Source organism: Desmodus rotundus, chromosome 2 (genome assembly GCF_022682495.2).
Source record: "Desmodus rotundus isolate HL8 chromosome 2, HLdesRot8A.1, whole genome shotgun sequence".
Lineage (NCBI taxonomy): Eukaryota > Metazoa > Chordata > Mammalia > Chiroptera > Phyllostomidae > Desmodus > Desmodus rotundus.
Window position 1 is genome coordinate 48,051,756 of NC_071388.1, and position 18,410 is coordinate 48,070,165.

The 18,410-nt window shown below is 40.5% G+C and overlaps 1 protein-coding gene across 1 annotated transcript; it reads right to left on the minus strand.

Moving 5' to 3' along the window:
* Positions 1-1,562: 1,562 nt before the first annotated feature.
* Positions 1,563-17,365, minus strand: CLDN1 (claudin 1). The gene is made up of 4 exons (XM_024556290.3): positions 16,885-17,365; positions 8,547-8,711; positions 6,365-6,449; positions 1,563-4,706 (listed from the first exon to the last, which is right to left on the minus strand). Exons 1-4 carry the CDS (start codon positions 17,105-17,107, stop codon positions 4,544-4,546), a joined length of 636 nt encoding a protein of 211 aa, XP_024412058.1. The 5' UTR covers positions 17,108-17,365; the 3' UTR covers positions 1,563-4,543.
* Between the last annotated feature and the right edge of the window lie 1,045 nt (positions 17,366-18,410).

Consider the following 18,410-nt stretch of genomic DNA (forward strand, 5'->3'; position numbering starts at 1 on the left):
CTAGTAAAGGGCCAAATCAAAACTAAAGCCAGGGCAGGTCTATGACTAATATACCATATTTCTTTGAGAGTACTCTTAAAGAGAATAATACAATAAATAATTTGTAAGATGATAGATTCAATAATAGGCAAATAAGTTTGTTTCCTGGCTCTTACTGACCTTTTAGCCTAGTGATTATAGCCATCAATTTAAATGTTCAAAACTGGAGTATATTTTTCAACTCGATAAACCATATGAAACTGATGTTTGATTGCTCTCTTTTCTTGAAAATTCTTTCTTCATTCCAGTTCTCTACCTTCCTGTCTGTCTGTTTTTTTAATTTCCTACTTCCTACCAAACATCTCTACTTGGATATGCAATTGACATCTTAAACTTAACATGGCCAAAGTGAAGCCTGCTCCCCTAGTGTTTCCTCTCTTGGTTTTTGGTAGCTCTCTCCCAACAGTTGCTCAGGCCCCAAATTTTAGAGTCATTTTCGACTCTTTTTTTAAAAATTTCACACTTCATATACAATTAAATAGCAAAGCCTGTTTGCTCTACTTTAAAGTAATATCCAGATTTAAAAATTTCTTACTACTCATTGCTATCACCAAGCCATCTCCTGTCAGGATTATTGTAATAACCTCCACCTGAACTTTCTGCTTCTCCTCTTGCCCTCTTATAAGTCTGTTCTCAACACAACAGATAAAAATGATCTTATTACATCACAATTTAGATCTTGTGTCTCCTCTGCTCAAAACCTAACAATATCTTTGCCTTCTATTGAGAGGAAAATGAAGTCTTTACAAAGGTTCCCCAGGCTCCACATAGTTTAGATTCCTCTTTCTTTCATGTCTTCATCTCCTATCACTCTCTTTCTAGCTTAGTCCATTCCATCTGCATTGGCCTCCTTGGCCCAGGCCCCACCCCCACCCAGAGATTTAAATCTGCAGAGTGAGAATCCTGGTGCATCTGCTTAATTTATGGAGAGTTCAAATCAATCTGACAACAATCTTAGCCTCTCGCCTACGGACCTAATGCCTGGGAGTCCATGTAGAGCTACAATTCTTTGTTTACAAATCTGTCTCTTTAATATGAAAATTGCCCAGGGAGAGGCTATGATTAAGGCTCTTTCAATTATTGATATTTTTAGATAACCAGCAAATATGTTTCATCACTTGCTTTCCTAAGAAGTAGTTTTGACTGTAATCATTACAAAAACAATCATGAATCTCTTTCACTCTTCCACCTGTTGAGGAACACAGCCACCTGAAGCTTTCAAAGTGCTTCACAGTTGATTCTTTCATCATTTAGCCCATCATTACCGTATGCCCCCTTTTTATGGATGAGCCAGATGAAATAACTTCTCTTGTATTCTCCATCACCAGCTTCAGTGATGAAGGAGCTCTGTTTGAGAGAAATAGGGCATCCTAGTAGGTGGAGTCACTCAAATATTTGATAGATGACCCAGCAGCACCATAGCTCTTTCTTAGGAACAGAGTGAGTCAGATCCTGTCCCAAGTCATTTTCTCTTCCAAGCATGGCAATCTTGAAATAATAGCTTGAAAAAGAAACCAAGGAGCTTTATTTTTATTTAAAAAATTCCAACAATTTATTGAAAAAAGAATAATGCTTTATACAAATTCCTATTACAAAGTCCCAAAATATCTACTGGGTTTGTTTCCAGGTACATTAGCAGAATACAAAACTATCAAAATTGACCCAATTCTGGTGTAACAATTCTGTTGGTCATTTTGGATTATAGACTTCTTTGAAGAGTTTAGCCACTAGTAAACCACACGCATTTATACTTGCACATTGCCAGGATTTATATATGTAGCAAAGGCTCTTTGAATTATACCTTCCAGAAGCACAGACTCAGGGCTGGAAGACAGTAAAATTTACTAGGCTCAAATCCTCATATGATGCAATCTTTCGGATGACTTTCATGTATGGTTTCACTATGAACTACCATTCCCAAACTATCCCAGCAGTGCTAGCTGCTAGTTAACAGCATCACCTCTGAAGGCATCACTTAACAGATATCCACCTTGAATACCCTTGCAAGTCATTAAATTTAAAAAGTTTTCCATACTTTGGCTTTGCCAACACTTACACTTCTGTTTTACCCATTACATCTGCAGACTTGTCCTAGGTCAAGTCTACATTCCTAAGAGGAGAAAAGCTTAGCCACAAAAAAGCATAAAGCCATTCTGATTGAAGAAACTGACTTGCTTAGAATACCTTCATTTAGTAAACTGTATTTCACTGTAGCGTGTCATTACTCGAGATACGGATTAAGACAAGAAACCCATTCCTTAAAATTTCTCTCTTCAGTCATTTGAAAAGTAATCCCAAACTTACGCACTTAAATTCCTTAGTTCTTTGCCCTACTACAGTGCTTTTCACCTTACAAACCACATTTGCATATATTCTATCTCAAATCTATCCCCACAAAAACCCTGCGAGGTAGGCAGGTCAGGAATTACAATCCCTTTTTGACAGGTGAAACTATGAATGTGGGCCAGCCAGGTGCCTTGCCCAAACTCAGACAGTAATTGATGTAGCACCAGGACTCAAGTCAGGTCTCCAGACACCCACAGCAACACCCTTGTCATTACCTCATCTTGCTCAAGTAAAGTAGCATTTTCCACAGGCTGGAAAACTAAGAGCAATTATGAAAATAGAACAGAGCACCAACAACATGACTGGCATGGCTGAAAGAAAGGAAATGGACTGGAGGAGAAAGGAAGGTACTGAACCTTGAGAAGGTATGTGTGTAGGTTTGGTTCAATGAGGTCTAACAGCCCATTGAGTGGATAAAAACACTCCTTAGACATATTTCATGTTCAAAGAATGAGCATAATACCAACTAATTTAATACAGCACCTCCACCAGCTAGTTAAGTATCATTATCTCAATTTGACATATGGGAAAAGAGGAGAAAGAATAAGTGACTGGCTTACAGCTACAGAGAGAGTATTTGTCACCACATTATCACTACAGAATACCTAGCGCTTGATGCAGACACACCACACCACTCTGGGAAGAGGTAAACTATTGGGTTGGCCAAGAAGTTTGTTTAGTTTTTTCCATAAAATAAAAGATACATTTTTCATTTTCACCAATAACTTTATTGATTTGGATATTTTAAGTATGTTGGCTCTCTCCTAAGTCATATAGCATTGTTTATTCTCAATTAATGTCTCAATTTGATCACAATCGACTTCAACTGGTCTACTCAACCATGGAGCATGGTCCAGCAGGAAATCTTTAGCACAAAACTTCACAAACCACTTCTGACAAACTTTATCAGTCCAAGCACCTTCTCCATATACTTCCCAAATCTTTTTCTTTCTGTTTCACTGGTGTTTTTACCTTTCTTGAAATAATAAAGCATAATTTTCTTCCATCTTCAACATTAAAATGTCTACACAAAAATTCACCAATTTTGGTAATTTTTTAAATGCACACTATTATGACAGCTGTCATAAAACAATCTAACAAAATAGTTTCAAATGAAGTTAAAGACAACCAAGTGCTACCAGAGCTGACTTACAGAAAAAACTGAATGGACTCTGGCCAACCCAATATATGATAATTACATATGAGAAACCACATAGCTGAGGAGGGAAGGGAGAGAAAAAGGTAGTTTGGAGGGATACAACTGTAAATAAGTAGCTTAAAAATTCAATCAATAGAATTGGGTTACAACACTTGGAAAAGCAGCACACAGCTGCTCAATAAGGCAAATATTTTGAAAGCGAACAAGAGTATTATAGGTCAGAGTACAGAGATGAGGTGGGAAGGTTAACAGGAATACATCGTCTGGCTATGCCAAAAGATTTGCCCCCAAATCTCTGAGTTGTGAGAGATTCTTTTTGATTTTAGGAATTAAATAGTATGCCTAGGAAATGTGTTGTTAGATTCGAGTTTGACCCAACCTAGTAAAAACAAAGACATGAAGAATGACTGATGACAAAGCAAATGTTATAAAATCACAGTAAAAAAGTAAAATAAAAGGGCACATGTGAAGAACTGAAAGAATTTATACTCGCTTTAGTAAGCTAGGTCTCAAGTCAAAGACACTAAAAGCTGATGAAGCAAGTAAATGATATTTGACCTATAATATATGTGTACACATAGAAAGAAGATATATAGCAAATAAACTATTTATTTAATCAAGATAGACTTAAATATACATATTTTTAGATGTGTTTTAAGTATGTTGATACCAACATAATAAGAGATTTTACTATCTAATTTTTATAGAAAAACATGTCTATATACATATCTATAATTAAGGAGCAGCCCTCCCACATCTGAGATGATTACTCAGTGGGAAGCAGTAATACAAATGAAAAAGTCTTCCCTCCTGTATTAAGGAAAGGAGATAAAATAAGACTAAGTCGTTTTTAGCAATGGGTATTTAAAAAAATACATGTTTTTTTTATAATACCACAGTTTAGACTATGACAGTCCAAGTTTAAAGGTCTTAAAGTCAATAATAGTATTTTAGTGTCCATTTCTGTTTGTTCCCGGGTTGTCTCCTTTTGCTTCTGTGTCACACGTAGTCTTTCCCACTGGAAGGTGCAGGTTTTGGATAGGGCCGTGGTGTTGGGTAAGAGGTTGTTTTTCGGGGACAGGAGCAACAAAGTAGGGCACCTCCCAGAAGGCAGAAGCAAGCCGCAGCCCAGCCAGTGAAGAGAGCGGGACCAAATTCATACCTAAGAAGAAATGCATTTGCTTAATCTATAAATCATTGGAAACTTTTCTAATATAATTAGAAATCTCATTATATCTGTTCCCACTGAAAGTAACCCCCATGATCTCTGGGGGAAGTACTTTCAGGTTTGTGATCACGTACACGAGAATGTCTACATTGCAGTTGTTGACAATGTGCAACAGTAGATCAGGCAAGACAGCATGCAACGTCAGCCTCATTACGCAAACATTTCCAAAGACTTTTCCCCGGGTAGGAGACTCGTAAAGCATGTTTATGGACTTCAGAAGTCAGGTTTGAACGCTGATTCCTAGGCTAAACTTAACAAGTCATGCTATCGCCAAGGAGCAACCACCGTCCATGAAGAAACTGCTAGATTGCTAGACCATTAGACTTTTTCGTAGTTGATCCCAGGTATCTATATACACCAAAATATGAAATTTATGGTTTTGTAAAAAAGGCTTCTAAGCAGCCCATAGAGCATTCTAGATTAAGCTGATCTAAGTGGATGTATTAAGCCACACTCTTAGGGTGAGGACCTGTGACTGTGGACAATAAGAGCAGAGAAGACTAGACCCAGAGTTATAAGGCCTGGGTTTAGATCCAGGTGCAAGCTCTCAGCTGCTGCAGCTGTGTGCTAGTAACTTCACTTCTCCACCTCAGTTTCTCCTTTTCTTAAAGCAGGATGATCCCATCTGTCTTACTGGACTATTTTCAGGATCACCTTAGACAATGTAAATAACATGTACGGTGCCTAGCAATTTATAAAAGTGCTCTCACATCTATTACTGGTAACATTTTAGCTGATTCACTTCCAGCAGTTTCTGCCCCTACATTGTAAATCTTATGGGAAGGGCTCCAACACAATCATCGCAGTGTCTGTTCTCCTGTATGTGGGTGATTATGTAAAAAGAATCACACCTTATCTATCTAACCACTGGGGTTTCTCATCTATTCATCCTAGCACTCCACAAACAATAATTACATCTTTACATCCCAACTCTGAATGTAGTTATTAGGCTTTAAAGAAATGAACACAGTGGGACAAAGAGCCATGTCCCTGATCAAAGAGTGTTGACCTGAGAGCCAAGAGTCAACCTTTGAACTTCTATAACTTGCAATATTAAGAAAGTTGACCTTTGGAAAGTCAATTTCATAGTTGTGATGGAACAAAAAATTTCATAGTAGTATCACGACTTACTTTTTCATAACTAAAACTTTTTTTCATAAAGTTAAACTACTGAGAATGAAGTATTATTCATTAAGCCATAGAGTAGTACCATTTTTAAATCATAAACTATGTTTTAGTTATTAATAATCACAATTCAGTGTTGTATCAGAATATACTTCAAAAAGTACATTTCAAATAAATTAACATCTTTATTAATATTTAAAAAAACAAGAGAAAAGTTCCAGGACACAATTGCCAAATATAAAGCTTGGAACTTTTCTATTTTAAATACATTCTGTTATAAGTAAAGGCAGTTAAAGCAAGTATCAAATTCATTTTAATATGAGTCACAGGCTACTCAAATTATTTGTAAGTTTGACATAAAGTTCTGGAAAGCAATTCTGGGAAGCTGTGGCACTAGCTAGCCTTTGCAGAACATGAAAAGGGTATTTTCTCAGAAAACAAGCTATTTTACACATGAATAGCATTACCTGGCATTGACTGGGGTCATAGGGTCATAGAATTCTTGAACAATTCTATGGCCATACCATGCTGTGGCAACTAAAACAGCCAGACCTAGAGAAATTCAAAACAAAAGACTGTTAATCACTATGGAACACTGAGACAGCCCATTATATTTTTAAGAATTTTACAAGAATTAAATCTCATCAAGAGTACTGACTGTTTTAATTGAGTCCATTTTAATTTAGGGAGATTAGAAGTTTAGACATGATTTGTTCCAAGTATTCTGTTAAGACTCACAAAAATACTAGGTCAGAGTTAGGCACAGTTTATACCATGTCATCTTATTCATTTATAGTTCAAGGTCACCGGCACAAATAATGCTTTTTTGGTTCATGCCATTTAAGATCATCAAAGATATTGTTATACATTAGTGTAGTAAACTACTTTTGGTGAACCTGATGTCCTTATTACTATAGATGAGTCATTTGAAAAAGGGAAGACAAAAGCCCTTCTACACTCTTCTTGACCAAAGCTCAAAATTTACATATCTGTAGATCGAAAGGAAAGAAGCAGCAAGATAGCAGGGAAGAGCCGGACCTGTCTCAGGACGGCCACCCAAATTCCTACTGCTGCACTGGCCAGAGCTGCCGGGCATTGCCTTGCGATTCGCTGAGGCGCCATGTCAGATCTGTTTATGCGGCATACTCTCAATTCCCATGCATTTCATGTTTCAGTAACACCAACGATGGGACTTAGTCAAAAGGACTCATGCCATCATCTGACAGCAGTGTAAAGTATCTTCTTTTAATCCAAAGAAATTAAATAACTTCCTTTTATAGCATTTCTAAGAAACCAGCAATATAAACAGATTAAACCTGTCAATGTTCCGACCTCCTTTCCTTCAAAAAAAAAGGGTCCCAGCTAATTGCTTCTAATACTCGACAGAAAATGCTAGTGCTCTTGGCTGCTCAGGTGCGCCGTGGGAGTGCTCTGGGACTTTCAACCTTCCCTCCCCAGGAAGCCCCTTCCACTGAACTGGGAGTGATGCGGACATGTAGAGGGGTTATAAAAAAGGTGAGCAAAAGAAGCGTGCTATGCAGTAAATTTCTTCATGGCCTTTGATGAATTTTGGGAAGAAAGCACCATCCGCATTTCTTGTGGAGGGAGGGGTGGGAGCAGTGGCTAATTTGGATGAACTGAAAGACTGAAGGCTTTAGCCAAATTTTTAGCAAAGCCACAGGCGCTCTTCATTATTGGCTAAATCCCCATATGCTGGGGCAGATGCCCCTGCCAGGTGTTTTATCAATGAGAAAATGAGAAAGTCTAATTCTCGTTTCTCTCACTGGTAGAATATATCACTGGTGTCACTTTCAAACACAACGAACTACTATATATATAATGTATTATTTTAAAAATAGACTGTACATCTAAAATATTATTTTATACCTACACAAGCAATCCTACTTAAAATAAGCATCATTATGCCAGTAAAATGGAGCTGCCATATCTTTCTCTGGCTCTCATTTTCTCAACAGTCACACACATACCTAACTCACCAATCAACACTTCAATAAGGCAACAAATACATATTGGTGTTTTTAAGGCCTTTCTGTATTGTTTTTGGTATTAATTTAATTAACCTAATTTCCTACCGTTCCTCTACTCCTTTTGGCCTTTCTCTTCACTGATCTATGGGTACATCCTATTTATTTTGGAATCAGATCTGACCACCTGAAACCGTGTTCTCATTTTCCTCTAATGACCCTAATCCCACCATCCCTCACACATCTGTATGCCTCACACATTCTTTATGTTCTCTGTCACTAATCCCCTTCTTTGCCACATATTATCTGTGGGGACGCCACAGAAATTTTCTGTGCAATTAGAATTGTTCCTTAGTGTTTGCTAGATAGAAGGTATTTTTCCTCACCTGGCGAAACTGGTACTAATAAACCAGTTGGCACCTGAAACCTCAAAGAATAGACCTGTCCACTGTCTGTGAGCACAAATCTCAAATTTTCATGTAGGTCCCCTTTGAGAGTGTGAAAGTCAGCTGGACTTCAGGTTTCCATGTCTTCAGATTTTAAAGGGACTGAAATAAATCAATTCAACTGCAAGAAATCCAGCATCATCTAAGGAAATGTAAAGCTGGATCTCACACCACTCCAGAGATAGTTTAGAAAGTGGGGGGGCCAGGGCCTCTCTTACCGGAAATAAGAAATATCACGCCCCCAATGACAGCCATCCGCATCTTCTGGACCTCATCGTCTTCCAGGCACTTCATACACTTCATGCCAATGGTGGCCACAAAGATAGCTATTAGTCCCAGCAGGATGCCAATCACCATCAAGGCGCGGGTTGCTTGCAGAGTGCCTGGCAGAAAATATTTTAGAACGCGTAAGAATAATCACATCTAGCCCAAGAAGAAAAGAGTGGTAGGAGACCAAGTATATTTGTATGTTGTGTGAAAGAAAGAAAATTAAATTAGGAGCCAAGAGACCCTAGTTCGTGTGATGTTTCTGTAGGTAACCAACATAATTTCTTCTCCAGAACAACAAACAACTGGCTGGATAATGAATAAGAAGCCCTTTGGCCCTGACATTTTATGTATTCAACGTCAAATTCAAATTCCTCTGGAAAGAATAATTAATGATCTGGTTGAATAGGTTTAACTGACCTAATACATCTTTAATCCTTACTAATGGAGTATTTTAATTCTGAAATACAATCACATGTATTATCCTTAATGTTAAACCATTTATAATTAAAATGGTTTGCAATATATCTTGGTAACAGTTGACAGCTTTATACCCCAGTCATCAAGCTTCAGGAAAAAAAAAAGGTGAATCTGGAAGGTAAGAAATGAATTTCTCATAGATTTTCATGATGGAATAACCAGCATTTGTATCTCCAGTGACTGGGGGGAGGATGGGGGATATGAATGCCATCTCACTAGAAAAAGACTAAAACCTTTGCAATGTTTCTCTAGAACATAGTACATTGATATTCATAGATATCAGTAGTTTTATTTTAAGATTATTTCATTGTCACATTGTCAAAAAGCAGGCAATAATTCAATGTAATATTTCTAAGGAGTCCACTCATTTTCTGATTTCTTGTTATTGTCATTGCATACCATAACCAACAGCGAAGGCCTGGTTTCAGAGATTATGCCGCTATGTTTCTTAAAGACTGAGAACGTGGAGTGGGGGCGAGTGGGGTGGGGGGGAAATGGAGACAACTGTACTTGGACAATAATAAAAAAAGAAATGAAATGCAAGTAAAAATAAAAACCATGCACTATAAAAAAAAGAATGTGACCCCATCGTTGCGGCGTAGAAGGGCAGACTCAAAGCGAAGGAGCTGAAACTGTGCTGCTGAGATGAGTGTGATTCATCCTAGGCTGCTTCCTCCGTCACATAAAGGTCATTATCTCACTGATAGTGCTAACATGTGACAAGTATTTCTGCACACATAAATACTAGTTACATTGCAAGGAGCCATGCTAACTTCAGTAAGCTGCTTATTATTCTTTGGGACCATGTTTCTATTATGTGAAGTGTGAATGATGGTATCTCTAACTGGGGAGTTGGAACAACTGACTTCTTGATGCTCTTCAAAAGTGTGACATGGTAATAAAGGTTTTATATCACACTAATTTAGACCTAGGTTCAATCTTAGTATATGCAGGGATTGAGAACTCAAGTTACTTAGCATTAATCCTATTTAATGCTAAGATATCTAAAACATCAAATTTCAATTTTTTAATATTTCCATCCCCGTCATAACCAATCTATGATAAAATCATAGCAACCTCTATCTGCGAAGTAGTAACATTTCTTCCCTTTTTTTCTTTTCTTTTCCTTTCTCTTCTTTTTTTCCTGTATTTGAGAGAGATTTTGGAAGCCAAGATACATTTTTACTTGATTTAATTAAAAAGCAAACCAGAGACATATATCCACCTCCTTACAAGTACCTACTACACACTTGTCTTAATATTCCAGGGTGGTGTAAGAGCCGCTAAATCAAAACACACCTTCCATGGAGCATGGGTTTACCAGGAACTGAGGTGCTCACAGTGTGGAATGAAGAGGAAAGTACCAAGGACTTTCGTTAGATTGTGTCCTCCTGATTTACCAACAGATTTGCAAAGACAATCATTACTAAGGAGGACAAGGACAACAAAATAACTAAGCTCCTATCCACAACACAGATTTCAAATTCCACTCAGAAGGAAATCGTTTCAAGCAAAGGAACAGTGGAAGAGGAAATGCTGAAAGTTATGAAGATGATTCATGTGCCTGGAGGATAGGGTGACCTCTGGTCCATTTGCCTAGGACTGTCTTGGCTTTAAAACTACCCATTCGGCATCCAGAGAAGACCCTCAATCCCTGGGCAACCAGGACAGCTGGTCACTCAACTGGGGGACGACAGGATGTGGAAAGTAAAATGAGTTGGGTTTAGCAAGGTGGACAGCAGGCATAAATCAGACAGGGCTTTGTAAGCTAGAGTAAAGGGTTTGGAATTTTGCTCCAATGAGTTTGCATAAGTCATTGGAGGGTGTTAAAGAGTGGGTGATGGGATTTTTATCCTCGGTATGGAGCGTACAATCTTTCAACATCCTTCCTGTGCTAGAAATACGCATAGCCTCCTGCATCTCTCAGCCACCTCCACTCTGTGTTCTCATAAATACTTACTTCCTGACGCTTTATTCATCACTCCTGTTTCTTTCTCTGATCTCTCTCCAAGTTTTCCACTTTGCTGGAGTTGTAGGGCCTCACACCAAGCCCGACTTCCATAATAACCATTCTGGTGTGCACTGCATGGGACACAGCGGGCCACCAGCCCAGCTGGTCTGAGCACCTGGGTCACAAGGTGTCCTTCATGAGGAGGCTGCTGGGCTCAGTCTCGTGAGCCAGGTTTGCATGAAACCATCCGGGCAGGGAGCACACTTGGGTGAACTACTTCAAAGCTCCCTTTGCCCTCACCTGGAATTATCTGAGACCTATGGCTTTCATTGCTAAGTTTTGTCTCCTGTAAGTTCTCAAAGAAAAGACATTTGATTCATGTTGTACAGGTTTTATTCTTCCACTTCTTTTACAAAGTTTCTGTGAGGGAGGGGCCAAAGCTTAGTATGTTTTATTTCTTTACAGAATAATGTCTTGCTTAAAGATAAAACAAAACTGTAGTTAAGAGTCATAAACCATATAAAACAAAGAAATCATGTTTCATTTTTTAAAAATCTGATCAAGGAATAGTTTTACTTTGCAAAACAATATTTTTTCTTTTACATCTTTGGCACCCATTGACTTAGGGCATTTCTTTGTACTTTACAAAACTGGATAGATGGGCATCAAACACAAACATCTCATTTTGTTTCATTGGAGACATTTGGATTAATTCTTAACTATAGAGATGTGTGCAGGGAAATGTACAAATACACAGGAAAAAAGACTGAGAATCACAACAGCACAAAAACTCACTATGTAATGTAATATGTAATAATGGATTAAAAATCAACGTAAGCAGGTGTGTTAGAAGTTATGAGGGTTTTATGTTCAGATAGAATCTCAATTGTGCAGTTTTAAGCTGGAACAGGATGAATCCTTCAAATTGAGGTCCGCGCAAGTCTGTTAAGTCAGAGATCTAAAACATGTCATCGTGAGCTCTTTGATGACTTGGGTAAGATATTTGTTCATATTTCCATCCAAAGCACAAAAAGTGGCACCAGACAAGCTACATACAATCTTTGCTTAATAGATTTAAATTAGAACATGTCTTTATCCCTTACAAATTCAAAATATTCTCTTGTGTTAAGCTTAACCTTTGAAAAAATGCTGAGAAAGGCCTCCCTAGAGAGCCTGAGGAGGCTGAAGTCTTACTACGTAAGGACAGGCTTAGTTTAGAACTTTAAAAGCTAGTAATTCTAGGGTTAGGGTTCAGGTTAGGTTTAGGGAGAAAAAAATAATACTTTTTGCTTAATCTGACCAATTTTTTTGATTTTCTAAACTTTTAAATTATACATTTAATGAGCTTCCAAGGAAGTTTTTTTCCTAGTGGAATGACGATCAGCAGGGCACAGAAGTTGAAAAATGTTTAAAAGCTACAAAATCATATTCTGAACTAGAGAGGTACAGTACAGCCTTGGACTACAAACTCTGGGCTGGTCTGATTAAATCAAATCTCGAAGCAATTATGTTTCTCTCCTAGCCCTTTAAATTCGCAGATACCTATATGATACTGTTATCACTGACTAAAGTCGTCTGCACAGAAAGTGGTTAGTAAACATTCATGAAGCTACATTATTGTTTCTCATCATTATTCAGCAATACACGGAGAAGGCAGTCTTTTAATTATACTTAGCCAGACTGATCATCTTGAGATTAAAGACTCCCTAAGAAGTTCTTACTACTTGCAACCTGAAAGTATAATTTGAAAAAAATACTTACAAAGATCTCTCCTTACAAGACAAGAAATGAGTTAGAAGCCACTGATCTACTACAGTTAGGTTAATCAACATAAGTGTAGGGAGACAAGCACAGACAAGTAAGTGGGAGTTTTTTCTTCTAAAGCTTTGCTCAAGTCTTACTATATAAGTAGCAGAATATTTTTTTAAATACCTGACATTTTCTTGCCCTTTCCTGGCCATATTATATTAGTATTACCCTGTGTACTATGTATCATAAACAAAAAAATGAAATACACCTGCACCCTCACATTGTTCCTCTTTGCTTCAGGAGTTGCTTAATAAGTAATGGACAGATCAATGAACTGAACATTAGGGCACTAGAACAAAAGCGCTCTCTTCTCCTCTGCAATTAAATGAGCTCATCACAGAACTATACTCCCGTGGCCTTTTCACTGGTTAAATCTTGCTTTTACTCAAGTTCAAAGTTTCTCAAGAGTCCTCACTGTTGGCATTTCCATTTTATGGATGCATGAGCTGATGGCCACTGGGCGTGACCTCAGGACTCCAGCACAGTCAGAAACTGAAGCGATCTGGGATGAGGCAGGACTTAGCACTTTTCAGAATGTCTTAGCAGTCAGTTTTTTTCCTTCCTTCCTTCCTTCCTTGCCTCACAATTAAATTTATGTTTCTATATTTCCTCTATGCTACGTACACAACACTCCCAACAAGGAAACCTAAACTATGCCACTTGACTTTTTCCCTTCAATCACTGTAGTTAGTGACAAAGAATGTTGGTACTGGAAGAAATCAACTTTAGCAGCATATATAGCATCTTAGCTGCATCCCTAAGAGCAAGACGACTCACATTTGCAGAAGGGATGAATGAATCAGGGCTTCATTTCCCCATTCCCCCCACCCCAACTCTGCCCTATTTTATAAGGGGGGAGACTATAGCCCAGAGAGACCAGGTGGCTCACCATTGTACACATGACTCGTTAGTGCAACACCAGGGTCAGGATTAAGAACTTCTGATCTCAAGCCTGGATTTTTGTTTTGACACCCATCATTCCAGCGGTCAGAAGTAATTCTTGAAACAGATCTGAAACAATGGCTCTGTGAATACCCTTGGTTCAGCAGGCACAAGGCAGACTGGGGAAGTGTAAGCGGTGCCCTCCTCACTGCCTTTGCTTCAAAAGTCTGTCCACGTTAGTGATTTTGTCTCTTTGATTGAGCCTGACATCATGGTGAGAGCGCTGGGAAACCTCCCTGGGAACCAGTACTCGTTAAGCACTCCTACACACCTGTGGATTCACGCAAAGCAAGTTCAACAGGCTAGAGGAGCTTATAAACAAATTACAGAATCCCAAGGCTGGATGGGACTTACAGAGTCTAGTCTAACCTCCCATTTGGCTGGTGCTTGGATTTTCCCTAGAACATTCCTATGAAATGCTTATTTCTCTGCTTATACACCTCCTACCGTGCAGCCTCCTGGGGAAGTCCAATCTTTGGGCAGCCCTAGCTATTCAAGTGAACAAAAAGAAGCAATTAACTAAGCACATAAAATGGACACTAGCTTGCTGAAAGTTTGAAAATGGGATCACAACCAGGCAAGATGTGCAAAGCTTAACCCAGAAAAGCCTACCGTACCTATATCTGCGACTCTGCTCCGTACATTCCAACTTTCAGCTGCAGGAGTCACCAGTGTGAATGAACATCGCACACTTGGGGTGGAACTGAAATGGGCTCAGCCAGTGTAAACCCCAATGCCAGGGCAACACTTGTTTCCCCAGGAGGAGTCTCAGTTACATTTTCATAAACTTCTTTGCAAGAACTATAAAAAAAAACCCGAAACCCTGCTGGGTCTCATGTCTTATATTTCCTACATTGGTTTAAACACACTGTATCTCTTTCGACACGTATGGAATTATTCTAGTTCCAGCTGACACTATTTAGAGGAGGGGAACAAGGGCTCCCAATACATCTAGTGCTACTACCTTGATGAATCCCTGTATCTCAACCCTAAGATGCCAACTGGGCTCCACTGGCAAAGAGAACAAGGTTCAATTTTGGCAGACTTCTAGGTAAGCTTTTCAACTAAGAGCACTTCAAGGAATGCAATCTCTTACAAGGAAAACTACTTATATATACAGATAATCCTGTTAAAATTTAGAGGTGACAGAACTATACCAAAACCAGCCAATGAATCGCCACCCTAGGTCTCTGCATCAGGTGGGTGTGAGCACCACTGCTGAGGTAGAGAAATGGACCCAGATTCTCTGGGCTCTATCCAAAGGCATCCTATGAGTCACTGGAAGGTTAGAATGAATACCTGTGAGTCAAAACTCCCTCTTCTGGGAATTGGTTTTGAGAGAAAGGCCTCAGCCCCACCTTGGATAATCTCTGGCTTTAACCAAAATGAAAAGAAAAACCAGATATGGAAGATTTTGGAGATTTCATCAGATAGAAATCTCCAAAATGTATATTGGGGACAGGAGGAGGACATCGTTTAATTCTTCTACCACAACTTCGAAAACTATAATAGCTATTGTAACTAAGAGTACATGAAATAAAACAATTTAACATTATCATAGGCAGGAATGGCCTGTTGCGTATTTACAACACCATCAATCTGAATCCACTGGTCATTTAAGGATGTTCAAGGGACCCTATTTAAACATGTTGAAAATAAACTATTTTGACCAGAAGAATCAGAGACCTCCCTAGAGTTGTCTGTAGAACCTCCTCCATCTGCCAATATCTCCACATGACACCCCACACTTCTAACATCATTTCCTTACACGTATTTATCTTTCCACCGGGAGATTCATTGCTTACATGTAAACGGCACACCTGACACAGGCGACAGCACTGCTCACGCTCAGCCCGTAAAGGGGCTGGTGGGCAGGCTCGTTTATCCAGCCAAAGACTATGGGAGCTTTTCTTCAGGTTAGTTCAAAGAAATAACAGACGCATGTTACATGGCAACTAATGTAATACGTCAAAGAAGATACTCCAGCCATAAACTGTTATTACCTAGGTAAGTGGGAATTAAGTGAGTTTCAGACAAGGCACTCAAAAGCCTCTATTTAAAAAAAAATAAGAAAGGGGAAAAAGCCATCCTGTCATCCTTCCCCCCACTATCCTTAAGAATGTTTCTCTCTACATAATCCTTTCCAACTTGACACAAATACGAAGCAAACATCCATTACACAGAAAACCATGATGGAAACGGGACAGAAGATGCACCCCCTCTCCCTGGCTCCCTCCTCAAGCTGACCTCTGCTGTCATCAGCTCTGTCTGCTTTCTGGCATTTCGCTTCAGTATCTTCACTCTTCCCTTCATATTATGATCGGAGGTTATTAAAAAACGTTTCTTTCTTACTGTCATTTTCCCACCAGCCACCATCCTTCACTTTCCAAAATAACACAACAAAATCTGCCTCCTCTGAAGACTCCTGACTTGAAAAACCTTCAAAGGAATCTCCAGGTTTCTTCAAAAAGTCACAAAAAGGGGTGCAAAGGGGTTCCTCCACACTTACTGGATCTTAAATAGCAAAAGATTCAAACTTCAATGTGAGTGGAAGCAGTAAGTTGGAGCATTCCATGCAAGAATGTGACTTGTTCCATGAAAAGTCATAGTATAGACAGATTGGAATGAAAAATTATCAAAGACTTTGAGATTACCTATTTAACTTTATGAACTTGAAAAGCTACCAGGCTACAAACTTTCCAAGGCACACCATTTTCTTGTCCAAACCCTACCATTCTTCAATATACACAGAATCTTAGAACACACAGGAGAGGCCTAACAACTCAAGTTCGGGTTTGGCCTTCACTCTCAATCTCCACACCGCTCTTACTTGAATTTAAGAGGCAACCACACCTAGAGGAGCGGAAAAAGTGTTACCCAGAGACCTAGAGGCAAAACTAGAGCTTAGTCCCGAACCCCCTTTTCCCCAAACCACAGTTCTCTCTTCTCGACAGCGCACAGGATCAGAAGACTTGTTCAACTGAGGACTGATAACCATGTAATCACGTAACAGAATCAGCTCATAGCCACTACCCCTAAACGGAGCCACTGGGGTGGCGGGGGTTAGAGACTTGGGTCACAGCTCTGGGGGAGGGGAATGCACTCACTGTGCAGATTCAGCAAGGAGTCGAAGACTTTGCACTGGATCTGTCCGGTACTCTGTGACACGCAGGACATCCACAGCCCCTCGTAGATGGACTGGGCCGTCACGATGTTGTCGCCCGCATGGGAGTGAGTCTTCCACTGGGGCATCGCTGTGCTGGCGATGGCTCCGATCCAGCCCAGGAAGGCCAGGATGAAGCCCAGGAGTTGCAGCCCCGCGTTAGCCATGGTTCACTCGGGCGACCCAGCTGGCTCTGGGGTGGCAGGTGCAGCAGGCGGAGTTTGCAGAGGCTCACTCGGGGCTCCCAGGCGTAGCAGAGCCGCACGGAGTAAGTTATTACGGGAAGCCCGGCTCCCTGCACTGCGGCTGGAGATGCTCTAGGTCCGGGACCGGGTCCGAGTCCGGGTCCGGGTTGGCACTGGAGTCCGGGTGCAAGGAGCCGCCGCTGAGCTCGGGCTCTGGGACTGAGACGCCAACCTGCTGGGCGCCGCAATTTAAAGCAGCTCCGCCCTGCGGCCGGGCCTGGCCTCTGTGCAGCGCCCCCTGGCGGTTTCAGGGCGGCTCTCTGGGGAAGCCGGAGGCAGCGCGCAGCCAGCGAAGGCCACCGGGCGCAGGCAGAATTGTGCCCGGTAACGTGGGTGGGATTGCTTGCGTACGCAGACTGCTCCGGTGGTCGCTCCCTCGCATTTCTCCCTTCGCACATTTTTCTCTAGTTAGCCGTTTGAAGCTAACGTCCATCCATGCAATCTTTATTTCCCGCCAAATTACTGTGTATGAGTAAACACCAAAAATCCAGAAGATGAGAATATAGAGCCCTCATGAGACCCAGAGTTTCATTTTCAACTTTTTTCACTGTCTTTTTGAAAGGCATCTCCTACCTATATCCACTCCTCTCCCTCCCCTCCCTCGCTCGTCTCTTTTGTTCAGCTTCCTCCCCCTACTCCTTTCCTCCCTCTGCCTCCGTCTTCTCTTCCGGGGCTCTCCTAGAATCACGTGTTTCTGCAAGGGTGGTAAGAAATCGTTGTACTTTATAGACTAGGAAACTGAGGCACAGAAAGGAAACATGCTTTCCATATCGTATCAAATTAGTAGCACATCCGGTTAGCCCTCTCTGCTTTCTATTACATCTCAACTTGAGGGAAACACACGAAATACATGAATTATGTCCTTTTATCTCGTATCATAGCTATGAAAATGCAGTCAACCCTCCCCCACCTTCCCCCACACGTCAGCGTCTTCCCCACAGCAGTCTGTCTTAGAGCAGCGACTCGTTATAGGAGGGGCAGGACAGTGCTCCCTGCCCCTAGATGGGCGATTCATCAGTGAATTATCAGATGCAATTCATCAAAGGCCAGAGCATCTAAAAAGTCTTTCCACAGTAGAAAGAGGACTGGGTTTGGGAAGTCTGAGCTCTGGCTGGGCCGGGGGAGGGGGGAGGGGTTGCGGTTTGCAGTGACTGGCTATGGCCACCCCCTGAGGTTTTACTCTAGTTGAGTCTCTCCCCCCCCACCCCCCCAGTGGGTCTGTAAA

What these genes read in the sequence shown, in the direction of transcription:
- CLDN1 (XM_024556290.3), bottom strand. Translation starts at nt 17,107, where the DNA reads ATGGCTAACGCGGGGCTGCAACTCCTGGGCTTCATCCTGGCCTTCCTG. An exon ending in CTCCTTGCTGAATCTGCACA is followed by an intron (nt 8,712 to 16,884) that starts GTGAGTGCATTC and finishes ATTTTCTGCCAG; the next exon opens with GCACTCTGCAAGCAACCCGC. An exon ending in CGTGATATTTCTTATTTCCG is followed by an intron (nt 6,450 to 8,546) that starts GTAAGAGAGGCC and finishes GAATTTCTCTAG; the next exon opens with GTCTGGCTGTTTTAGTTGCC.